Genomic DNA, 27,025 nt, shown 5'->3' on the forward strand with positions numbered 1-27,025 from the left:
TACTCACAGCACTGCCTAACATCGTGCTTAAACATGTAAACAGGAAATGAGGATGCGAGCCAGAACTGAATAATCTATTACAGAAGACAGACCACAGAGCATCTTATACCCAAAACACTGCCTAATAATTTCTTAATTCTTTTTTATTTACACGAAGAGCATAATAACCATATACGTGCTCATTTTCGTTAATCTGTACTTAAATAACTAGCTAGCTGTTTAGTCATTCGTGTTTAGTCATTAAGGCATGTTATTAGGCAGGTTATTTTATAAATGTATTATAAAAAGTGTCCATTTAGTGTCCACTTTCTAACACTGAAAACTTGTGTTTTGTTTCTAGTAATGCTGTACATCATTAATAAACTAAGAGTAAGTAAAGAGTAAGTTTCCAGGAGCTGCAGCAACTTCAGTAATAATAATAATAATAATAATAATAATAATAATAATAATACATTAATATCAGTCAGAACTCAAGGCATCAAGACCATTATTGAAAATGACATGAATAAACAGAAGACCAACTCAGGAGAGAAAGAGTGATGAGGCTTTCCCGTCAGGGGAAGAGGAACATGTCCATCGCAAATCAAATAACACAGCGGCAGAGAAAACGCCGTGCAGAAATTCCCCACTTACAGCACAGGCGTGGATATTTAACGCTCGGAGGGAATTACGGAGGTGTATACACACACCAGTTGTGAAAACAACACCACAAAATGAGGATGAATTGAATAAGGCTGAGTATGCGGATGGGATGGATCCCTGAGTGCTATGCTAGTGCTGCTTTCCTCGCTCTTTCACCAGTAATGGGATTTCTCGGCTTAAATGTACTTCCATTCAGCGCCAGAGCCACGGGTTTGAGAAAACTATTGATCCACAATTTTAGCCATGCAAGGCCAGTAAGTGGAGAGTAGCATGCCCTAAATGTATAATGACGTCTTTTTAAGAGATATGTGATGCCTTGGGTCTCTTGGTAGACTTGGAAAAAAGCTTTACCTATATTATTGTTAAATGATTATATTATTACTTAATTTAAAAAAAAAAACATCTAGAGGTAGGAACGATTAACTTGAAATGCACTGGGGCTAAAATCAAACTAACTTATCCTATTCCCAATACTGTTTAAACACAGTTTATTATTCATTATGGGAGTGGTGGTAGCTCAGCTGGTCAAGGCTCTGGGTTGTTGACTGGATGATGAGTGTTCAATCCCCAACACAACCAAGCTGCCACTGTTGAGCAAGGCCCTTAACCCTTACAGCTCCATGGGCGCTGCATCAACGTATATGTGACAAATAAAGGCTGCTTATTAGTGTGTATCATGGATATATTAAGCACTAAAGGCTTTATAAACAAGCAGCTGCAATTCATCGTATCTGGTACAATACACAGTAAAATGCAGTAACAAAAACATAAATGACTGATTTTGCTTAAATTTAAAAAGTATATATCTGAATATCAGTAGTACCTGTATTGGTATAATTTGCACATGTCCAAATGCTTGCAAACACTATAATCTACAGCAGGGGTCTCCAACCTTTTGTCCTCTGAGAGCTACTTTGACAAAATGAAGAAAAAAAATTCAATATCAAACAGTCATATTTTGCACTATATAATTTTGAATTCACATAAGCTGCAAGTTAATTGTGGAGTGGAGATAATTAATTTAATTGACCGGGTTTGCTGACTAGCCTTATCAGTTATTATTGTCAGATTTCGTTCATTAACATGAATCCTGTTATTTATCAGCAAATTGTTACTTACAAGTCCCATGACACATACCCTGATTGCCTCAGTATTAAACTGTGTCACGTGTGTGCCCGATAGAATCATTCAGTAGAATAACTGTAAGAGACTTAGTGATGTGAATTTGACTGAGTTGAAATTTAAACCTTTAGGCGAATGGAAAAGGAAGAAATCAGCATTACTTACTGTATTACCTTTATGCAAGACCTTTATCAGTGTCTCATAATAAAAAAAGACAATGCTAAACTTAAACTTGTCAAACTCGCTCAAATCCTTAGGCTTGCCCATTTTTCCTGGTTCTAACACATCAACTTTGAGGACAAAATGTTCTCTTGATGCCTAATATATCCCACCCATAGGTGCCATGATGAGGAGATCATCAGTGTTATTCACTTCATCTGTCACTGCTCATAAGGTTATGCCTGATTGGTGTCAATGGATGAGTATGTTAATGAGAAATGAATTCTAATATACACTTAGTGACAGCTTGTTATTTTTATTAGGAACACAATACTAACACTGGTTAGAGCTCTAAGTTCTTCATGCCATGGATTCCACAAGATGTTGGAAACATTCCCCTGAGATTCTGCTACATGTTGATTTAGATCCAGTGACTGGGAAGAACAATGAAGAACTCATTGCCATGTTCAGGGATGTGGTAGCTCAGTGGCAAAGATATCGGACTACTGATTGGAAGGTTGTGAGTTTGAATCCCAGGTCCAACAAGCTGCCCCGGGTGGGCCCTTGAGCAAGGCCTTTAACCCTCAACTACTCAGTTGTATAAAATGTAAGATGCTCTGGAAAAGGGCATATACCAAAAATGTTCATAAAGCCAGTTTGAGATGACTTTTGCTGTATCATGCTGGAAATAGCCATAAGAAGATAAATTGTGGCTTTGAAGGGTTGCACATGGTTAGCAACAACACTCAAATAGGATTTGCCATTCAAGCAATGATTGATTAATATTAACAGGCCCAAGGTGAGCCGAGAAAACATTCCCCACACCATTAGACCACCACCACTGCTGATACAAGGCAGGTTGGGTCAATGGATTCATGCCTGTTGTGCCACATTTTGACCCTGCTATCCATGAGACCCAACAGAACTCAATATTTCTCAAACCAGGCTACATTTTTTTCAGTCTTCAGCTGTCCAGTTTTGGTGAGTCTGTGCTCCCTGCAGCCTCAGCTTTCTGTTCTTGGCTGACAGAACTAGAACACGACTCGGTCTTCTGCTGTTGTAGCTCATCCGCCTCGAGGTTCAATGTGTTCTGGCTTTTTTTATTAATTATATTATAATTCCGGTAGAAGGTAGTTTTGTTTAACCTTAATGGGACTGACGGTGCAACAAACCTCAATGCTGTAAATATAGTGCACTCTACTTGCTCCAGATCCCACTACTATATTATGAGAGATGATCTGCTTGATAGATTGTTTAGCATGCACAAAGACTACTGAATCAGGAGCTGGCGGGTATTTGGAAACACTGACAAAATTTGATCCAGAGCCATCTTATAATTACACAGGCTCACTGCAGTTAAACGCTGAGAGAACATAAAAACGCTGAAGACCTTCTAACTTTTTGTCAAGGACGCAAACTTGAAATCTTTACTGGAAGATGACTGATGATGTTAAGGGTCATTACAACTCATTTGTTTCCCTTAGTCTCTAATGATGCACTTAGCTTTGCTAACTAGCCCCCAATATATAATTAAATCGCATTAGCTACTACTTTTTAGCCTCAGCAATTAGATCTCTGGGCAACTAAAACACAGGAACAGGCAGAACACTGGAGCTTCCAATTGCTGGGCCATATATTGACTTCTGTCCACACTGGGCCATCATTTGTCTACAGAGGCAATGCATTATAAATGGCCTAAACTATATGACCTGAAAGAAGAGGATCTAAAGAAAGCCATGTAACTGTATAAAGAAAAAAGAACCCGAACACACCCTAACTCAGATGATCACTGAAAATCTATGTATATTAACAGTCTAATTGTAGTTAAACGATAAACTTTAAAGTGAAAGATCTTCAGAGTGAAATGAGCTCAGTGGAGTGCAAATCCTTTAGAAGTAATGACTTCTAAATCAGTCACGTTGTTCCCTTAAGACCTCCATTTGAGCTAAAAATACTAAAATCACTTCCTGCAGCAAGGATGAGCCTTTTGGCTTCTTCGATACCAGATCAAATTCTGTCAGGGGTCTGCAAAAGAGCACTCTCGCAGGAATCATGACCACAGTGTCCGAATATAGTCTGTACACCTGAACAGTCACTTCTTATTAGTCTTAAGGGCTGCAAATCTAATATAAGGAATAAGTAAAGTTTACTTCAGTAAACGAATTAGCCCAGAGTCTTATTCTTAACTGCATTATCCTTACCAGGGGTACAGTAATCTGATTGTTGATGTGCCCAGATAAGCACAAAAAAGTGCTATGTGTCTAAAGAGAACCAGTGCTTTTATCAGAGAGGATCATCACATGGATAACAATCACCGTGACGGTGTCCAGACGCTCCAGCATAAGCATATCTGACATTTGAAAACTCTAATTGTGTTATTATTTCTTCACATTCTTGATCTTATTCATTGTAGAGTAGGTTATAATAGTAGGTTGTTGTGGGTTTTTTTTTTTTCTTCTAAAAGGAATTTCAGCAGATGCGCTAAATGAGATATTTATGAGTTAAGCATCCGTGAAGCTTTTCTTCTCAGCAGGAAGATACAAATGGTGTTAAATTATAACCTAGAGAGCTCAATGAGTGACATGTTCCTGAGAGGGAATACAGAAGGAGAGGGATACAGAATATACGGTTTGAAAAAGAGCAATCTAAGATAAGCCATTTTAAAAAGAGAAAGAAAGAAAGAAAGAAAGAAAGAAAGAAAGAAAGAAAGAAAGAAAGAAAGAAAGAAAGAAAGAAAGAAAGAAAGAAAGAAAAAAAAATAAGTAGGTCCTCTTTCCTTCTGAGTCAGGTGAACTGTAGCATGGCATGGTCGCTGTAAAAGAGACAGCTGCACTATGCTCAGGTTGGGAGGAGAGAAGAGACAAGACACAGCAGTGCGGCTTTAGAATATTAGTCTCAGGCACTCAGAGGGACGAGCAGAATCGGACTGAAATGCATGACAGCGTGGGCAGAGAGAATATGGAGAATGTGTTAAAACTCTATATGGATAAAGCATAAAGGATTTCCAGAACACTCATTTGTACATTTTTGCCAAGACACCAATGCTTATATCCGAGGGAGCATGTCCTATGAATATATTCATATAATGCACACACACACACACACACTGTCTCATAAGCTAAGATGACACAAAATCCCCACTTACCCTCTCTTACCCTAGCTTCAAAGCAAACATGAATGTCAATGAGAGTGAGCATTTCTTTCGGAACCATTTCATTAGACTATTGATCCCAGATACTGAATCTGACCGATCAATGGATGCCATCAAGACACCAGGTTCACACATTTAGTGTTTAGGTGCTTACAAGGAACAGACAGCCACTCAAGCTGTCACTGTCCAGCAGACAGATAAATGAGCATTTCCTGAGAGCCAGCAGTAGCACAGCAATCTCACAAATTCTCAGGGTTCTGATCTTTGAACCAAAAACCTTCACGAATGACACAATAAATTTACCACTTGCTATTAAAAGGAATTTTTATTCCCGGCTCTATGCATGTGGCGTGTTAGAAGTCGTAATCATGTTTGCAGACTGCGGCTTAAATTAGCACGGATATCAGCCGTATGAGCAGTGATGGTGGTAAACAAGCGTGCACCAGACGTCAATGGATTGGATGAAAGTATGAGCTAAATCCAATCTGACAGGTGATCCTTCATATTTAATACATTTGGACAACATGGTGTTTGAGCAACAAAGGCAAGTTAAGATTTTCTAAATTCTATGTACACAGATCCTGTCATATTCGACATCTTATTAAACACATTTGGAGACAATTCTAGAAATAATCATTCTTAGAAGGAAGTATCCGAAATCACTGGTTGCCTCTGGTGAGAGCATGTAGCTTACTTTTTTAACCACCAAAGCTAGCATGAGTCTTAGCACATGTAGATGTAAAAAAACAAACAAATTTCACAAACAAATTTCATAATAATTGATGCGTTATTAAATCTGTGTTTATCTACTAAGCTTTAGAAGTTATATATCTGCTATCTTTTCCTCACAGGAAAAACAGAAGCAGTCGCTACACACTCTCGCTAGAAACACAGCTAAAAGATAAGACTTGTCTCTTCCTAGTGTGAAGTAGCTACTTGTAGCTATATTTATGAACAATTATTGCTATATTCATTAACAAATAATTAATGTTTTAATGCATAGAGTCCACATTTACAGTTAGAATAATCTCAAAATGTCTTAAAAACATTACTGTAAATTAACATAACCTTATGAAGCTTTGTCTGTGTTTAAAAATAAATGGCAAAAAATATTTTAAAACTATTTTGCTCTTTTTACCTCAACAGTCCTAAAATGTATAAATTTTGGATAATCAGAAATACTTTCTAAAAATTTCATATGGCATCAAAATTATATATTTTAGACCTGAATTTTGAACAGAATCCATGCAATTTTAAGTATAAATGAAAATGTAAAACGATTTTAAAATTCATAAACAATTGATTAAGGCCTGTCACAAGCAATGTCTCTTGACAATTCAAAAAACAAGGCATAAAACAATCAAATGGAATACATTAAAAAAGAAAAGTCATGTATAAGTAAGTCATTACTCCAAGCAGAGCTACACTGCAGCATTAGAGGTCTAAAAAGACCCACTGAGAATGTAAATGGACCAGAAAAATAAAGTTTTATATTGCAGCTTTGGCCATTAGCTCAATAACTTTTTGCGTAATTCTATTATCTGTGATGTGATGAGAAGACGGTTAATGTCAGTGGTTCTGAGATGATAACACTGGCACTCAAGCATATAGCAGTAATAATGCAACATTCTCCCTGCTGGAGTCATAAACATAATAGAAGGTGTCCTGTGATAAATATGATTGATAATACACTCACCTGCCTGTCACATACTGGTCTTAAGGCTGACGGAAATTTCCTGTTGGAGATCGAAAGCGTGTGATGACTGGCATCATCACTTAGACCGATCATTTAAAATAAAATGGCGATAGTGACACGATTAAACCGAGCGAAGAACGCAAAAGATACAGCTGGTGGAATGCGATGAAATGATCTTCACTGTCACAGTGATGGAGTAGTGAACTTTAGAACTAAAGGGTCATGGTGATTATTAGAGTCTGGATGTGAGAAGTGGAACAAGGACTCGCTTCTGGTCACACTTACTTATTACAGAAGCCCTACAGGTCGCAACTGATGTGAAAACTACCTAGTGTTACATCCAGGCTTTATAACACAGTCAATGCAGTAAGCAGAGGTGGATGGCATGATGGTCATATTTATAGAGGAGGCAAGTATGGTCTGATGGAGGGAGGTCTTCTCCCATATGAGCTGTTCAAGGCGTAAACCCTCCCTGCAAGAGTCATAGCTTCATTCTGAATTCTATGTCATGATGCAACTTAGCCATTTAATAAAGGGCTAAACTATCATAAAAAGACAGAAGCTATCAGTAGTGTTTTTATAACTACTTGACACTTACATTCATTGTAGACTAACTGATAACAATACCAGTGTACTAATTACTGAGCACTAATCTAGTGTTTGTATACAGTATTGGTATACACCAATCAGGCATAATATTATGACCACCTGCCTAATATTAGTGTTGGTGTTTTCTGCTAAAACAGCCCTCATGCACTGTGTATTCTGACACCTTTCTGTAAGAATTAACTTCTTCAGCATCGTCTGTTGGATCGGATCACACGGGCCAGCCTTCTCTCCCCATGTGCATCAATGAGCCTTGGCCACCCATGACCCTGCCACCGGTTCACCACTGTTCCTTCCTTGGTCCACTTTGGATAGATACTGACCACTGCAGACCGGGAACACCCCACAAGAGCTGGAGTTTTGGAGATGCTCTGAACCAGGAAAAATGTTCACTTGCTGCCTAATACATCCCACCCACTAAGAGCTGCCATGATGAGGAGACAATCAGTCTTATTCACTTCACCTGTCATGTCTGGTCAGAATGTTATGCCTGATCGGTGTATTACATGGTATTAGTATATATTAATCTAAACACGGTGTTTTTTAGGCATTCTTTCACAACATGTTTGCTGACTGATTGATTCATAAATGACTAATAAACACAGACTGATATTTTTTCACAGTGCAAACAGCCTGATTTATATATAGACCACAAGAATTCCTATGCGGAACAGGACAGGGGACTCTACAGTCAACCGAGCTACATATTATACCGTAGACAGAGATATGCTTCAGTAGACTGGAGTTCTGACACTGATTGGATTGACTTTCTCATTTAATGTTATGCTAGCAGTCTGTAAGGATGGTAAACAATATTTCGTCCATCACACAGAACGAAGGAAAAAGTATTTTGTAAATGAGAAGCAGCTATGACAATTCTGCGAAGTCATTCACAGCATTATTTCAAGGAAAAGCTTGTCCAGGAATATAAAAATATGAGTGCTGGTTCTGATATGTTTTCCAGCGTTTATTTTGTACTGTGTTTAAATGTTTCTGCGAGTTAGTAGTGTTCATTATTGTAAAAAATTCATTACAATAAAACATTTAACACTGTCAGTCACACAAAGACATTTTCCAGTTAAAGTATCATAAAATGAATGAGAAATCTAGTTTAGATGCAGTGAAGACAGCAAATGTTGGATTTCAAGTTACACTGAATCATGGCTCGACTAGTCTGTGACTTACAACATGTTTCAATATTAAAGGTGAACCTGTTGTGCATGACTCTAGATAAAGAGATGAGGACGTGAAAGAGCCAGACAGACTAAAAGACTAAAGCGCTGCAGCATCTGCTTCTTTAGGTACAGATGAATTCCCACTGCGCTATCAGCAGGTTGTCAGATGGCACTGTGGGTAATATCGGAAACTGTTAACTAAAGTGAAAACAGACTCATATGTCAGTGAAGGAAGTTTAAGCTCAAACACAGAATTTCACTACGAAATACATCTTAGGTGCCACTGAAGAGGATTTTAAAAACGTGGATTTTTTTTTTTCCCTCTCCAGCAGTGTAAGCTGATGTAATGTCCACGAAGCCACAGGTTACACAACGTATATAGGAGGGTTAACAGCCTCCAAAACACCACTGAACGATTTTAGCATTTTTAGTCACACAGAAGAATTGTTATTGTCATTGCGATAGGAGCGTCTGCTTCCATGGCATACTGTATGTAGGACGTGTGCTGTGTAGTATGTCTGCGTGTGACGTGTACAGAGCTGTCTCTGTGTACATATGGACCTGGACTGAGACACCTCATTTAGGATATGGCATTTTAACAAAGGTGACATGTTGTCCATTTTAAAAGCATAGGTACGCAACTTTGTTATTATAGCCGTAAACAATGTTTTGTTTACAGTGATCAATTCAGTACATTTTTATTATTATTATTATTATTATTATTATTATTATTATTATTTGTGTTGCTTCATTTCGAAATCAACAGGCTAATGCATGTTTAATTGCATGCCTGCACAGGAAAGCAAGTGTGTTTAAAAAGCAATCACACATGAGGTTGCTCATATCAGCCCGCGCGCGCGTTCACAGAGATGCCGACACGCAGCCTACATAATCCGCGTTATAACCTGCGTTAACGACGCACACCCACACGCGTGAAGCACAAACCGATTACAGTAACACGACTGACCTCTGACATAGCCCACAGAAGGAAATCACAGCTAGAGATGAAAACAAGCTTGCACTTGTTCTGCATTGCGGTACATTTCCTCTCTCTCTCTCTCACACACACACACACACCGTAGAGCTTCTCTGGTGCGCGCACGATATTCTCCGTGTCCGTGTGGTGTCATCAAAACAGCCATGTGTGGAGAGCATCCTTACCTGTGAGAGCCGACAGCGCGTCCCCGTAACCTTCACGAGCCGCACCTGAAGCAGCGCAGCTCCGCAGCGCCGAACGGACGCGCGCGCGCGCACACGCACGGCCCATCACGCAGCGCACGCGTGTGTGTCTCAGGCGCGCTCTGATTGGAGGAGCTTTCGTCAGTCTATAGGGGGCGCTAAAGCTTCCGGCTCGTTCTGATTGAGAGTCAGCTGCAATGGCAGTCAGCTGCTGCATCATTAACATCACGCGTCTGATATTTAGAACTAAACCTCGCGCCTGAATCGACTGCACAAGTTGCTTTGCTATGCATGAGCATGCTAATTAAAGCATTAATGCGTTAAAAAAAAAACAGAGCCCCAAATTTCATGCACTTTGATGGATTAGATTCTATTGGGCATGCGCACATGCCAACGAACGATCAGGTCAGGTACTCCATCCCTAACATGGGGCAGGACCACCGCTTAAACACATTATTTAAGTTTCTGTGTCTTTATTATTAGTCTTTATTTGTCACACATACATTACTGCACAGTAAAATTCTTTCTTCACATATCCCATGTTGGGGTCAGAGCACAGGGTCAGTCATTATGCAGCATCCCTGGAGCACGGTGGGTTGGGGGCCTTGGTCAAGGGCCCAACAGTGGCAGCATGGCAGTGTATGGGGCTTGAACCTTGATCTTCCAGTCAACAACCCAGAGCCTTAACCAACTGAGCTACCACTGACCAATAATGTGTGCAATAATGTTGCAAAGGTTTTACAAACTTCAGCAGTGTCATTGTTGAGAAAAGCAATAAAACTTGCAACAGAGTAAAAACCAGGGGATGACTAACAAATAAACAAATTCTCAATGGGAAAATTAGATAACTCTAGCCAGCGTATTACCATTAAGTATACTCTTAAAAATGGGGAGGTACCAACAAGGGTGAATTTTTAGTACCTATGTGCAGGTAAAGCCAAAAGTCAAGGACAAGACTGATCACTGTGATTCAATATTGTGGCTTAATTCAGTTTAAAATCACACTCCATTCATAACACAAATATTTCATATATTAAAGATACACTTAAGGAACAAAAATACACTTTTGGTGGTATCCACCCAGAGACAAAGACAGTTACAGTCTAATACAGTCTACAGTAGGTGTTCCTCTGTAGCTTTGCCATTGCTACTTTGTCTGATACACTTGTTCCATACACATGAGCAATAGCACCCATAATGTAGACAAAAGGCTGAGTGTAAGTGTACACTATATAGCCAAAAGTTTGTGGACTTGGATTGTGGACACCCAGGGTTTCGCCACAAAGTTAGAAGCACACAACTGTATAGCATGTCTTTGTATACTGTAGCATTAAAATTTCCCTTCAATGGAACTCAGAGGCTGACCCAAAACTTGGACGAAATCTGGAATGGGATATTCAAAATGCATGGTCAATTTGGTTTATTTAATGTTTACATTTACAACCAAACCATCCCAAATGGTTTATATTTGCGTTGACTGTATTTTACTAGCAAAGCATTTCTCTGTTAATGAACTTAGTCTATCTGTTTTTGTGTTGAATTCATTGTCACTGAATATTATGAACATTATCAGGGTGCACTGGTAGTGCAGGGGTCGTGCCCCTGATTCATATCTCCAATCTTGAGCTTGGGTTACTGTCTGTATAGGGTTTCAAATATTCTCCCTGCATCCATGTAGGGTCCTTCCTCTGTTTCCACCTTAAAAAATGCTGGTAGGTGAATTGGCTTCAATACATAGCCTCCAAAATGGAAATCACCTACCCAGGATTTAATTCCTGTCTTGCACCCAGTGACAGGCTCCAGGGCCACCCTGACCAGGCTAAAGATGAATATGAATGAAGATGGAGATCTATTAATGATCATGGTCACTCTGTGACCTCTAGTTATATAAGATTTATAAGTTAAAATTGCAACATAACATTATAAAGTTAGCTGCAAACCCATAGAGTAACAGTTACTGTATTTCTGTAATGCTGCATTTTATTTTGGTGTGATAATGTTTTCAGATCATTCATCTGGGGATTTTAAAGCACTTAGACTAACAAGAAAATACCGCAGTTTAATATTTGTTCATTTGTATTAATAAAGGCTGTGGGCTTTTCTGAGGTCAGAAATGGGGGAAGGGAGATAGAAAAGGATAAAGACCATGATCCTTAGTGTGGTCTTCACATATCAGGGGGCCCTCCATCAAAAGGGAACCCCTCCCTACATTCACACATATACCACCTCCTTCTCATCCCCCTCTTTGTCCCTAAATCCCATAGGGGACATGATTTGGGAGCAGTAATCCCATTCCTGTCATCGCAGGCTGAAGGGGGTGGTGGAGGAATGGGGGATGGAAAGATGGAGAGATGGAAAGAGCAAAGAAGCAGAGCAGACATTAGCGTCAGATCAGTAGAACAAAGTGCTCATGCTGCGGATCACCCACCTACAGGTGCAGACCCTCGGAGGAGGGGTTGAGGAATTAAAAGAGAGGATAAATACATCACCTCTCTCCTGTCCTCGTGTAGGTGTCAGAAACACGTTTCCCAGCGGCAACACAATAGCAATAAATATAGAGAATGTTCGTCTATCAGCCAGTGATTAGTGACAGCGGGTCAGCTAGTATTTCAGCTCAGCGTGTGGGACAGATCGGCTTTATTATTGGCCTTTATTATTCAGGATTATTGCAGCAAATTTTTAATTCATTCTAAGACACAGAATTTATAATAGACCAAAATGGCGGGCGATTTCAGCAGATGTGGCCACAACCATTTGTCTTCCATATGGAAACGCCAGTGAGCAATCATAAACAATTATGAGATTCATCTTTCACAGCCACCAAAGTGAAAGGCCAGATTTGCATAAGGATACAAAAGGAAAGATTCCCACTTCTGTCACCCAAGCACTCTTTTCAGTGTGAATCCTAAAAAAAAAAAATAGAAGTAAGATCACTATGATGCATCATTTTTTAAGAAATACTAAATTTCCAATCATGCATGAATATAATGTATGGCTTCATCAGATGATGCATTTCTTTCATATTAAATAAACACCTGTATATAGGGGCATGTTGTATACACATTTTTAAGAGTACACAGCCCCAGGAGAGAAGACATGGGTAATTGGGCTTGTGTCTGGGGTCTGGATTTGAGGAGGGGTGGGGTGATGTTGGCATGGCGACAATAACCAGCAATCAACACTGGTACGATGTGATTTCACAATCCTGTCTATCCATTCAGAAAAAAAAACAACTGAGCGTTTGTGAGGGGTATAAGTTCCGGCTTGAAAAGAGAACATACTGGGGCTTTGCAGTTCGTTTGCAGTGTGGACTGATTGGCTGGCATACGAGCTGACCTCTGATTTGATGTTGCTAAGACACGGCGATGTGAGCAGAAGCCCCCGTGGTAGAAATACAGAGGAGAGAGCCGGGCTTTACTGCAATAGCATTTCAAATAAGATTAACATGTGCATTTGGCTATGCTGATGAATGGAAATTGGATTGCTATAAGCTTAATTAAACACAATGAGACAATTATTTTAATGAAGTGGCAGCAATACAGCCTTCCGAGAATTTCCATACTTAATACTTAACATATGAAGTGTATCATTCAGGGAAATGCTAATGTAGACAAATTTGAGTGGAGTAGCTTTAACATTATATGCTGTATGGAATTGTGATCAGTGATCAGGATTCGTTATTTAGCACATATTTAGTTAATATTCGGAGGGGACAAAAAAAAAAAAAAAGACGACGGGGAATTAATATGAGCAACATGAGTCAAGAATGAAAGCCTGTCCAAATACACACATTAAATCTCACTGCTTATGTTCTCACCCCTACACTAGATGGCATTAGAGAAAAGGGCTCCAGAGAATCCTAATCAGATGCTTCATCATATCCAATACTTTATTACTAAAGCCTTACTGCAATCTTAGTTATAATTAATCACTTAGCAATTATTGGGATATATGTATTGTAATGTACAGTATGTTGCTAGTTCCTGAAGATAAAAAAATACATTTCTCTCAGAAATTCCTCTTTAAACACTGATTAAAAATAAAAAAGAAGTAGGGTTCCCACCCATAATATGTGTATAATAATTAATAAATAAATAGATTTATATTTAAAGCTGTATCAGCTGGAGTGTTTTACCTTCTGCCGTTTTCTCTGCCTACATTTTGTGGCTGTTGAACCTCAAAAAAGCGAGTTTAAATCTCTCATAGCTTTCTGCTTAAAAGCTTAGCTGTGATCTGACTCCAAGAAAATGCATTTTGAAATCCCAGATCCATATATTAATCCATGATCCATTTATTCATGTTTAGGAACAGAAGGCATAGAACTCATGCCAAGCAGTTAAAGAGAGTCCAAGAGCCACCCACCAGACGTCTGTGCTTCCTGACACAGTCACTCTGTAAACACATGACAGATGGCCCAAGTCTTGCTCTCTCAGCTTCAATTACCACCAAAAAAAATGTAACAATAACAGAAATAAACATATCTTCAAGGTTCACCAACCACGCACATGGGCTTTGTCTCTCTTTTGTTGTTGACCTGATCTCATTATAGCCATGAATGCCCTTGCCATGAGTGAAGCTGTGGATTTTGTTTCTTCCAGAAATCACCCACTGCTTAAAATAGCTCAAATTTTAACAGCAGGGGAAAGTGGAAAGATCATCACACACACACACACAGTCAATCTCACACACTGACTCTTTCTGTAAAGGAGGTCAGTTTTACCCCTGACACTATTACAGAAAAATAAACAGCGTTGCGATGTGTCGCACTGGATGTCACAGATGTCTCAGAATACTGTAAATAGTCACGGTTCGAGATTATGCATAAACCTCGATCGATCACGGACACAATGCTAATTCATGACATCATCCATGCAGAAACCGTAGTGTATAGAACAAAATGAAGACGCAGGGACACAACAAATTAATATAGTAATATTTATTTATTCATCACATTTAGAGTCGTTGAAATTTTCATTCGTGAACTCTCAAGTGGGGAGACTTAAATAAAAGAAATGTCAAATTGTTAGTAAAGCTCTGAAACTAACACGATTGTGATTTTCAGAATAATAAAAAAACAAACATGTACACTTCTAATATGCAGAGAAATCAGAGATGCAGATGATGGTGATGAATAATGACAATTACATACTGAAATCTAGCCATTTCAGTAATATGATGAATCACCACTTGCATAAATTACAGTTGTGCTTGGAATGTGCAGTGCGATTCGGTTTGCTGGATTAAAAGCTTTTACTTCTGAATAAGTAAGAAGACACACTCCACTTTGTGTTAAAATGTACAGTGTTCACAGCAAAAGAGGAGGATGATGCTGAATATACAACACACTCGACAAAGCCTTCATGCCCCAGATTTCAGCAGTGCTTCACTGACTTGATTTCTACTTGATTTCCGTTTAGCCAAACGTCTTATTATTTACAAATTCGGCAATATATCTACATAAAAAGAAACATACACTTGAAACTAAAACTTGATGCAAGTTATCTGAAACCAAAAATTCGTGAAAATCCGTCCAACTTGCGAGGGTCTTAACGCTGAACAATGGACAAGTGACATTTTTTTTACAAAGTAATATGAATGCATTGTTTTTTTACACACGGTACAAACACACATGCACACGCCCACACCCATTCCCAACCCACCCACCTACACACACACACACAAACACAAGCACAAACACTGAGTGCTACACAACAAACCAGTGTAATGAAACTGAATGAGGCAAAGAGCAAATCCTACAGTGTTCATTGTGTTGCTCAGAGAACCATGTCCTCTTTTCTGGTACCTTACAAACATCATTTCTATTTCATATAAACATCTTCCTGCTCCTTTTTCTACACCCAAATGCCTGCATCCCCATTAACATGCATTAGTCCTGTAAATTGACCCAGAGGCTCGTTTCTGAATAAAGGCACTATGCTGTAAAGGCCACCCAGCACCCATTATTACATCCATATACAGTTTGTGTTATGAAAAGACACATGCATGGAACTGCTCCAATATTACAAACAGAGGAAACTACATATCAAGAGCAGTTTTTTTTTCGGGTCGCTATGGTTTTAGTTGCCATGGGAACCACAAGGGTTCGCATGCAGGTCAAGGTAGTGACAGCGGGATCTCGTATGGTTTGAGATGCAACATGAATGTCTCAGGCGTGACGAATTAGAAATAAAAATAGAACCAAAAAAATCAAATCAAATCAAAAAATCAAAAGTAAAGGTGGCATAGTGTTGGGACAATGGCACCTGTGGAATATATCTGTGTGTTTTATTTGAAATATCTGGTCTAATCTAGAAGCTTTCAGATCAGATTTCTGCACACATTTCATTCCAATCTATTATACAGGATAAAGTCTTTCTTTCTTTTTTTTTCTTTCTACAGCTATTTACACACACTTTCAGACAATGGAATTATAATAAGTATACATTTGATCAAATATTTTATAGCAGTGCCTTAAATCCAGTGTCTCCACCGGTTCATTTTATTTTTCTGTACAATTCTCATATAATACTCAAAACATAATCAAGGCATACCCATTATTTCAAAGCAGCACCACATAATCCTCATAAATTAGCTACTTCTTTCATATACTGTAGGTCTCTTTAGTTGCAACCGTATGTTACGAGTAATAGTAGCATATTATGCATGCAGCACTGACATACTGAGTTTTAGAAGTAACCCGAAGGTCACTTAATGTTAGCTAGAAAGGTCATGGTGTAACTGAGATCACTCTTAATCATGAATGCAACAGTGATGAAGTTGTAACATTGCCACATCTGTATTCCAATCATCATGCCAGGTTAAGTGGATCCTGTGCGAGTCACCCTGCTCGACATGTATCTCTCCAGACAAATAGGTTTAATCCTTTTAAAACTTAAATGTACTCCCTAATATATTTTTTTGTTTTCCTTCACTTTATGTAAACAGGTAACTAATTAGAGCTGTAATCATGCTGAAAATCTGCATTCATAAAAAGTCCTACTTTTCCCCTGTGCTTAAACAAAAGAGTTCATGGCGTTTACAGGTGAGGGGGCCTCTGAGCTCTCGTGACCCTGCACGGTGTCCCTTTCTGTCTTTCCACTATACTGGCCAATAAAAGAGCCGTCCTCGTTGAACTGTACATCTCCACCTTCCCCGTAGTCAACTAAACTGTCGTCACTTTCGTCTCGCTTTACGGTGCCACTGGACGGCGTGCGGCTCCCTTTTAACGGTTTATGGTCCTCATTGTCACTAGGAGAAAATAACATGCAGGTGTTACAGGTGGAATAATGAGAGATGTCACACAGACATTAGCTTGGCTCTTCATGACAAAAGATGGAACACTGATGTAAACAACATGCTGGGTATAAGAAATACAAGACATTCCACACATAGTCTCATCGTAGGACAAACTGGGGGAATAGTTCCATTAGCGTTGACACACAAATTCATCTGGTCACTGTACCTTCTGGTACGTGCATCCAAAGTTATACATGTATTTCACTCATCAGTGCTAAGCAGAAGATTTCAATACACGTAGCGATTGATTCAAAACAAAACAGAACAACAGGCACAAATACTGCAAATCGTTCCAGAAACTTTCGGGACATGAAATAAAAATACCGTAACATCCAACAGTGGCACTGAAATGTCTAATTACTGGAGCTGCTAATAATTTAGTAAAATCGAGACCTCATACCACAGACTGGTCCATCATTAGTCATTTTAAACTAGATTACTTTATCAATAACACATTTTTCTTTAATGGAAACTGTTTGCAATCAGTAATATTTACATGCTGGGAAGATCTCTGCATTCGCATAACACTAACATCTGCTATCATTTTAGATATAACAATAATAACAATAATAATAATAATAATAATAATAATCCTAAACTCCACAGCCATTGTAACCATTCACTAACTGTATGTCACAAAACCAATAATGTGTTCAAGGAAGTAAAAATCCAACAGCCCCCGAAAAATAAATAAATAAATAAATAAGAAATTGAGGAAAGCATTGAGGTAAACGAAGTCAAATCAATTCATTTGACTTAACATAAAGATGTGAATGATAATTCATGTAAATGTTATAGACATACAGGTCATTTCAACCCTTCGCCATAAGAAAGCAGAAGAATGCTATCATAAACGTTAAATAATCACAATAATAGCACCGTTCTAGTGCGCAGGTTTGGCAGTAGAGGAAGTGTGATATTTAATGTTAGTTAATCTGAACTCGACTACAGGCTCTGTAGTCTATGATAGCATCGAGCTTTATGGCTGGGGAGCATCAGTAAAATGTAATCCTACAAAATGGCACAGAAGGGGTTGTTTTTTGTTTTTTTTTTCTCCCAGTGGCGGTTCTAATCTCAATCAGCTCTGCATATGGAAGGATCACACTGTCTTTCTTACCTTCCCACACACTTACTTCCAACAAATCAAAGAGAGAATAAGTGGGGATAGAATTTTTAGAGCTGATACTATGAGCTAACATTAACTCTATACTGCTGATAATCTGTTGCGATGTCAGAAAAGGCACGGGCTTCTCGGGGATGATGGATTATGTCTGTCACTAAATCGTTTTGCCGTAGTGGCCTGATCTCGATCGGAGGAAATTAGCAAGCAACAGTGTAACCGCAAGCAGCAGGAGAAGAAATGTCGGAAAGACCATCCTCACCGTCTCATTAAGAAATGTCTCACGTCATTAATAATCACACTTCAACAGGCTGACATGATGAATGTGAGTGCAAACATTAAAAAAAAAAAAATCCAAACCTCTCATTAGCAAAAAATTCTATGGCTTTCTATTCTGTGCATGCTATACACTGTCACAATCTGATAATCTGACACGTCACTTAATTAAAATATTTATCTGCTGGAAATGCAATTGTATGTACAGCCATGCATAGAGTAAAATATGTATACTTATTTAATATAAGGATTATATGCATATATGTCTAAGCATTTTAGGTAGAAAATAAAGACCATGTAAAAAAAAATGAAATACAAAAGAAAATAACTATACTATATAAAGTAAAGTGCTTGAATCTTATAGCTTATATTGTTATGGTCGTGTGACTTGATGAGCAGCAATGGACCAGAAAGAGCGCGATAGCTAGCTTCACATTAAAATTGCTTTCAATACTATTAGGAAAATCGTCTCTGTGCTATTCGCATCTAATAACCTAAGATACTGATATTTTATTATTATATTAAGTGTTATGTTTGCATAATTATTCAGCCAATTGATCTGAATGAATTCAAATCTAAGAGGCAAATAAAGCTCTGACTAAGACTGAAAAATAACAGACAGCAAGAGAGTAAGAGGAACACGATTTGACAAAATCTTGCTTCTAATATAGATAAAGTGAAGGTTAAAAAACCTAGCAAATGGGAGTACCTGATCTAATGTCCTGAACACTGATTGTTACACCATCATATACAGTTGGTGGAAAAACCATTACCACAAATATAGCACGAGATAATTATATCCAGCCTGCCCAGAAAAAAACAAAAACAAGAGAGAGCCACAGCTGTGCTTTAACTTTACAGATGAAGCTTTTCTGCTAGTTGTAGTCCCGTGTCCTGCGTAGGTGAAGCAGGCGTAAAAGTTCACGTTGTTTGGGAAAAGACTTTCTCCAGAGGGCTGTGAAGATATAGGAATAAGGAAAAGACTCCCCAGAGGCCTGCTCATTGTTCTCTCACCTGTACTCTCCAAAAATAATATCATCATCCTTCATAGGCTGGACCTCGGGGTCAGTGTGTGCGTCCTCCTTCTCTTTCACTAGCAAAACGAGCACAATTTTAGTACACGCTCGCAGGTAGGAACATAGAATTTAAAGTGATTTCTGGTGGCTCTCTCACCTGGGTATTTGCCCCCTTTGTTCCTCCTGATGAAGCAGGCAATAAGGAGAACCAAAATAAGCAGGGCAATGGCACACATGAGGCCAATAAACCAGCCCTGGGTAGCGATGTCCACCTGCCTGCTGGCCATAGCTGGGAATGGAAGCATATGGTTGGGCAGTTAGACACAAAAGATGATATACAGCCCTCAGAACACATACATAAGGAATCTGCTGATCCTCTAACGTCATCAAATGGTTTTGGGGGGAAACACTTGGAAAATTAAGAACGGATGCATTCCATACAAAAGAAAACGATCAAAATAATTACAGCTGTCTTCACTGATGCATGTTTTATGATGTGCACAGCACCGGCATCGAAGTATTTCAAATCAGACATTTTACACCAAATGAATGGCAATAGTAACACAAAAAGCAACAACGAATGACATCTGACACAAAGGTCAGTAATATGTCCAGAGCATTATGAATGATGTAGACAGCAAATCATGCGGGGAAAAAACACAGCTCTTTTCATTTGTAGATTTTTACTGAATGGCTTGGAAATAACTGTGAACATGCTACACAACTAATCAACACTCCATATGAATCACGAATGAGAGGCAGGATGGCAAAACCCATGCAGGTCTGCAAACAATCAACTACATTTTCAGGGGTTTAAGGCCAAACAGGGGCCTCACCTGGTACCGTAACCACCAGCTCTGCAGAACGGTGGATTGTTTGGTCGATGTGGCTTTGAGCCACCACACGCACTTTGTATGCCAGCCCTTCCTTTAAACCCTTAAGCACATGGGACTGTGATCCATTTACCATCTCTTTTTGCCAGTCTTCATCGCCTGAGGGGGTTCCAGTGAGAGGGACAGATCAAACCCACACTCTCTGGTGTTGCAAATAACTACATTCTACATACATCATGCAGGGGGTAAGTGTACTACAATCTCTAAATCTGTCTATCTATCTTACAGTAAATCTATATTAAGTGTACATGGCGTATTTTTATTAAACTCAATGAAATATCAATAGCAATGGTTGTGTATTAGTATGGAGTGGGTTTGTCTTATAGAAAGTTAAGGAATTAAATACTTGTGATATTAAATATAATGTAAAATGAGAGTGAACTTAGAATGTTGGATTAATCTGTTTCGGCATATCATATATGTCAGATTGTTACAGTGCCTAAGGTCCAGAATTCAGCAAATGACAATATCTGTACTTCTATTTCTAATTTCTATTGGATTTTTTTAAATGACATAATAAATTGCTTTTAAATAAATGGACAGATATTAAAAATTCTAACTACTGAATAAAATATACTAAAATATTACATCTCTCTCTCTGCTTTATATCTCTCTATGGCTATTTTATCACACTAGACTACAACAATACAGAACAGAATAGAATAAGGCTAGAATCAGAATAGAACAGAACACAGCAGAAAAAAGAAAAGAAAAAAGAAAACTGGAGAGAAGAAAACAGAATAGAATAGAAAAGAATGACTCAAAATACCGCAGAATTACAAAAGAAGAGAACTGAATAGAATAAAGCAGAATAGAATAGAATAAAGCAAAAAAGAATAGGGCAAAAAAAAAAACTAAATTCTGAAGTGAAGAACATAGGAATAGAATAGAATAGAATAGAATAGAATAGAATAGAATAGAATAGAATAGAATAAATCAAAATACAGCAGAATTACAACAGAAAAGAGCTGAATAGAATAGAAAAGAAGAAAACAGAATAGAACAGAAAAAAACAGAATAGAATAAATATAAAAATAGATTGAATAGAACAGAGCAGACGGGAATAGAAGAAAAGAGATAAAATAATTAGAAAATAATAGAAAACAAGAGAAGATAAATAGAATAGAATAAATAGAATCACAAACAGCAGAAGAAAACTGAGTAGAATAGAATAAAATGAATCAGAGGAGAAGACAATGAAATAAAACAGATGAAACAAAACAATAGAATAAATATAAAAATAAAACTTTTTAGAAGAAATCTGGATAGAATAGAATAGAACAGAGCAGAAGTGAATAGGAGAAAAAAAGATAAAATAATTAGAAAAGAATAGAATACAATAGAAAGTAAAATAAATAAAAAAATAAAATAAAATAAAATAAAATAAAATAAAATAGAATAGAATAGAATAGAATAGAATATTTCTGCTCAGCAGTCCCTGTGCACCTACTATCTGATTCTACAGCATTAAGGTCAGAAACATGTCTTACTGTTCACTACAATATATTCAACATAAACGTGTTTTTCTGGTCCCCAGTACTCCCAACTGATTAGCGCTCCATCCTCGCCCACGGATGAGTTAACGTTCCCAAACACTGCAGGAGAAGGAACAGCTGGGCAAACAGGAAAGAAGAAAAGAGTGAGGTACCTCTGCAGGGATTATAAACAGGAACCTCTTTATTACTGTTCAAATTCAGTCACTTCAGAGCCACTGGAATCAAAGTGATAAGCACTGACCTGGAGCTCTAAAGAGTTTTTACGTGAATGAACAAAATTGGAAGAAAACGTCCAATATCGGTGTACTTCAAACATTTACAGAATGAAATGTTTTGCAAAAGTATTTAGTAAGAAAAAGTTAAGGGTCAGATGCCCCAGGGGCGTTAGCAACGAGCTTGAGCTTGGATAATTAAGTTAATGTTAGACATGTTAGCAGCTACAGGTGCCTCTAAATCAGATGTACCCTTGTGAAGAGGGGGACGTAGAGACTGGGAGGTTGGGGAGACTGGTGGGGGAGAAGCTGGAATCCCTAGAAGAAAGGTGAAGAGACATAAACACACACACATACACACACAAAGAGAATAAAAGACATAGAACACACAGTTCACAGTCAGAGCAGAGGTAGGATAAGATCGGGTGCCACATGCATGCCCAATAAGCTGGCGGTGCTAAGCATTTAGCAGGGTAGGAAGTAGAGGAGATCATTTGAAAGGAAGTTGGAAGATAATAAGGTTGTTCATTTCACAACTAAACAGAAGATCACATGTCCTATCACAATAAGGACATGCACCTACTCAGAGAAAATAACAAGCACAAGCTCCCTGAAGAGTTCAGTGCTACAGCTGAGGCACTGACCTCAAACCTTTATCACAGATACACACCACCATCATATTTTCAAAGATCTGCCATTTAGCAACTGAAACTAAGTCATGTGGTCAGGATATAGAAGAATACAGTTGGCCATTCTTTCATTCGGATGGCTGTGTTCTTTCCTCTCCATGAATATTGGAAGTGTACAATCCAATTAAGGCTTCAGTGTGCTGATTAGACACAACCGGTATGCATTTCCCTCCTGGTTCACACTGAGCGGATGTGCTAGAATTGAGTCTCAGGGCAGACAGTGGGAGAAAATACTCCTAATACCACTAATACTTACTAAAATAAAAAAAATAAATAAATAAATAAAAATAAAAAATAAAGGTCTGCAATGGGACTGGTGTGCAGGGAAACAGAGGTTATCCAAGGTGATCAAGACCTCATTGCTATTTCTTTATTCATTCATCAAGCATGGTTTTGTTTGTCTTAAACACACAATAAATAAATGACAAACCAAAGGGTATTGGTCTTGAGCAGCAAATATTTATACTAAAGACTTTCGTGTACCAAATTCTATGCAAAACAGACAGCTGTAAACTATTCACGTTAAATCGTGATGCAGTCCTTATTCGTGATTGAATTAAAGGACAAATCACAAGCAGCAGACCGGTGAAAAGATCCTATGTCCATGCAACAGAAGATGGAACTTACCTGCATCCGTTACTGTTGCAAACTCCCCAGTAATGCTTGGGCCTGGTCCTGTCCTAGTTCTGGCATTAATATAAAACTTGTAGCGTGTACTGTACTTGAGGTCATGCAGAGTGATGCCAGTTTCATTAGCAGGCACAGTTATTTCCTCTAACTGCCCAAGTTCATTGGTGTTATTGACTAGAGACCAGGAAAGGGATTGGTGGAGAAAGGAAAGGAGAATGAGATGGCATAAATACATTGTATATTCCAATAAACAATATTTAAAGAATACTGATTACGTAGAAGGAAGTGGCTACTGATAAATCCCATGTGACCTCTTCTCCTGACCCACTGTGATGGATTACTTGGACACGTACCTGACTGATATTTAAGGGTGTATTCTGTGAGACGTCCATTTCGCTCATGAGGCGGCCCCCATTCCAGAGTTAGGGAGTCTGGATTACTGTCAACCATCCTGAGATATGCCAGCCTACCAGGAACTGGGAAAAAATAATGCATGCAGGTTCAAGGAATACATCTAAAAAGAGTGATAAATATGTTCCTAAAACATAAACTGTCCCCATACAGCCCATACAGTTGAACCAACAGTTCAATCCAATATTCCAATATTGCCAATATTCAAACATTATGTTTATTTTGGGGACATTCATGGGTAAGTCGATGTGACGTCCAAATGTAACTGTGGCTGCAAACAGGTCAATAAGAGGTTCTCTTTAATTTCTGAAGCTACACAAACTTCCTCATGTTCAGTCTTAAAAATAATCAATACCGAGCCTAGCTAATTAGCTAGCAGCTATGAGGTAGGACTGTCTTTACAAGGTTACGGTGAGTTCATCACGTGAACTACCGATGTTTTTTTTCCCCAAGAAAAAAGGTTCTCCAGACAGCACTTGCTGTAGAAAAAAAATCCAAGTGTGAAAGCATGCGAAAATGTGGAACCGTTATACCAGAGTCCAGATTGTGATTAACGATGGTTTATCGGGTTTAACAGACAGGAAATCTTCTCCTACTCATTTTACCCTAAAACCTAAGAGACGACTAAAATGCAAAGAGCTTTGATAATTAATGAAGAACTGCTTCTAATTAAGCTGAATATGAATCTGAATCTCATGTTTCAAAAGCACGCAATCCTAAAGCTTACCTCCCTCAGGAGTTTCAAACAGTTGGTTGGCACTGGCAGGCCCTTCTCCCCGCCCGTTAACAACTTTGATGTGGAGTGTGTAGGCGCTGTAGGGCTGCAGGGCAGGAAGCTTGCCATGGCTCCTGTTCCCACTGAAGGTCAGTGTTTGCTGTTCCATGTGGTGAGAGTGAACATGGGTATTGTGCTTGTGCAGGCTTCTTTCTTTCCAATAATACACCTGAGGTGAACAGAGAAGCATTGGTTAAAATGGTCCCAAATGAGCAAGCCAGTGGTGACAGTGGAAAGTTAAATACCCCTATGATGATTTGAGGAAAGAAATCTTGCTAGAAACTAGACTCAAAATAGAACCCATGCTCATCTGGGTGACACCAGATAGTGCATTATAAATAATTTCACTTCTAAAAGCAATTGCATAACCAGGAAATGATAGGGTAAGTCAGTGTTGGTTCTGTCAGAGTGTAGCACATAATGGAGGATTTGCTTTTCTGGCATTTGGCAGACGCCCTTATCCAGAGCGACTTATATTTTATACAACTGAGCAATTGAGGGTCTTGCTCGAGGGCCCAGGTTGGTGGACCTGGGATTCAAACTCACAACCTTCCTATCAGTAGTTCAACTCCTTACCCATTAAGCTACCACATCCCGCAAGACCACAGTGTGGTTATGAATACCAGCAAGTCTCAAAGACACAGCATCACACTAATGATTCCACATAATGAGACAATGCTAACTGCAAAGAGAATATGAAATATGAGTAGTGTGCATATTACATCTTCACGGTGTCTATGAAAGGAAGATGAATATAAAAAAAACACTTAGATTTGACCATGCTTCATTATGTCAAGTATGCTGCATTTTTTCTTATTAGCTGTCACAATTTATAACTACACATACTGTATGTATACATAATAAGCAGAGCCTTCAATAAAAAAAACTGTTTTAAACACAATAAACTTAGCATGAACAGCTAATTGATATCAGAAATGTATGAAACACATACCCTGTAGCCTTGTAGTCTTCCACGCACCAATTCTGGTGATACTGGATCCCAGTGGACTTCTGCCAGAGTGCTGTTCTGCACCAGAACACGTACATTTTCCGGAGCTGCCACGGGTACTGCGGGATAAAGAAAATAAATATTGCTTATTAGGATTTAAAAATCATGTCAACACAGATTTATCAGACGTGTTACCCTGCATTCACACGAGCAAGCAACAAGTCATGCAACTGTTGTTACTTCTGGACACATACTGGTCAACATTTTCATTTTTCAGCTTTGTTTTTAGATTTTTAGGGAAACAAGGTAACTGTATTATCTATGTGCCATCCCAAGATGCTCCACCAAGCTGTCCTTTCAAGCTTTATTTTACTTCATGGTCTTACTTCTTTACTTGTAGTCTCTATGAGATATTCATTGAGAGGTTTATTTTAATGAAACATTTAATGACATGGCAATATAGGTTTTCTTGGTTTTCTTGCATTTTTCATATTAAACCGTACTAATTACAGATTCCATTCTGCTTATTCTATTCCTATCTATTTTATTGTTGTTCATTTTCATTCTATTTTTATTTTCATATATTGTATAATTGATAGTCTATTTTATCATATTTTGTGTAATATTCTGATGCTCTTTTTATACTTGATATTCTTTTTATTTTAGATTCTTCTTTTTATCTAGCGTATTTCTTATATTTTTATATTCTAGTTTGACATTTGTATTTAAACTGTATTCCTTATATTTATATATTCTAGCTTTACATTTTTATTTAAACTGTATTTCTTATATTTTATATTCTAGCTTTACATTTTTATTTAAACTGTATTTCTTATATTTTATATTCTAGATTTACGTTGTAAAACATTTCACTACATGTCATACTGTGTATGGTTGTGTATGTTACAAATAATTTGCATTTGAATTTTAGGAATTAAACTTGGGGGAATGTAGGACCATGTGCTTCATAGTTTTGGTCCAACGAAAATCATTTAGAAGAAATATTAGGTTAAACATGACTGCCTTTGTTTCTGAAATCACAACTCGGTGTTGCATACATGAAAAAACAAATTGCTGTTTCTATTAAGCTGACAAATAACATATCTGTTATACACAAACGCTTGTATCATGCAGAATACAAAAGTTACTAACAATCCTCTCCTGAGTAACCAGTGACGACTTCCGGCTCTGGTCCATCGCCGTATTTATTTGATGCTTGAACTTTCACCTTGTAAGGCTTGAAGGTGGGTGTCCCAGATACCACAAACTTAGAAACATTGGCCACAGTGACAGAAGACCATTGTGTTTCTGAATCCTGTTTCCACTTGACTATGTACTTTAGGCCAGGACCATTTGACTGAAGACCATCCAGTTGCTTTAAAACAAAAAAAAGGTTTAGCCTTGATCAGTCGGATTGAATATAACAAAATTCAAAATCTGACAGTTTACATACACCGATCAGGCATAACATTAAACATCAGAGTTGATGTGTTAGAAGCAGGAAAAATGGGCAAGTGTAAGGATTTGAGTGA

At 38.2% G+C, this 27,025-nt stretch overlaps 2 protein-coding genes across 15 annotated transcripts in view; both read right to left on the minus strand.

Annotated features, from left to right (window-relative positions):
• Positions 1 to 9,864, minus strand: part of cntn1a (contactin 1a) — a 71,301-nt gene extending 61,437 nt beyond the window's left edge. The window contains exon 1 of one of the 2 annotated variants that reach the window (XM_058408676.1): positions 9,713 to 9,864. The gene's annotated coding sequence lies outside the window, so the exon portion shown is untranslated. Of the gene's footprint in view, positions 1 to 6,770; positions 6,913 to 9,712 lie in introns of those variants that run through there. The other variant, XM_058408677.1, reaches the window with a different exon arrangement.
• A 4,787-nt stretch (positions 9,865 to 14,651) lies between these two features.
• The window catches only part of nrcama (neuronal cell adhesion molecule a), an 84,236-nt gene continuing 71,862 nt past the window's right edge, over positions 14,652 to 27,025 (minus strand). For 7 of the 13 annotated variants that reach the window (XM_058407921.1, XM_058407919.1, XM_058407924.1 and 4 more), the window contains 11 exons: positions 26,646 to 26,868; positions 25,497 to 25,612; positions 24,497 to 24,713; positions 23,712 to 23,834; positions 23,356 to 23,532; positions 22,292 to 22,357; positions 21,822 to 21,944; positions 20,275 to 20,430; positions 19,596 to 19,727; positions 19,437 to 19,515; positions 14,652 to 16,978 (listed from right to left, as the gene is read on the minus strand). In XM_058407921.1, coding sequence (XP_058263904.1) covers positions 16,744 to 16,978; positions 19,437 to 19,515; positions 19,596 to 19,727; positions 20,275 to 20,430; positions 21,822 to 21,944; positions 22,292 to 22,357; positions 23,356 to 23,532; positions 23,712 to 23,834; positions 24,497 to 24,713; positions 25,497 to 25,612; positions 26,646 to 26,868 — 1,647 coding nt within the window. In that variant the 3' untranslated portion in view covers positions 14,652 to 16,743. The remainder of the gene's footprint in view (positions 16,979 to 19,436; positions 19,516 to 19,595; positions 19,728 to 20,274; positions 20,431 to 21,821; positions 21,945 to 22,291; positions 22,358 to 23,355; positions 23,533 to 23,711; positions 23,835 to 24,496; positions 24,714 to 25,496; positions 25,613 to 26,645; positions 26,869 to 27,025) is intronic. The other 6 variants (XM_058407929.1, XM_058407928.1, XM_058407931.1 and 3 more) reach the window with 3 other exon arrangements.

The sequence above is a fragment of the Hemibagrus wyckioides genome, linkage group LG14 (assembly GCF_019097595.1).
Source record: "Hemibagrus wyckioides isolate EC202008001 linkage group LG14, SWU_Hwy_1.0, whole genome shotgun sequence".
Taxonomy (NCBI): domain Eukaryota; kingdom Metazoa; phylum Chordata; class Actinopteri; order Siluriformes; family Bagridae; genus Hemibagrus; species Hemibagrus wyckioides.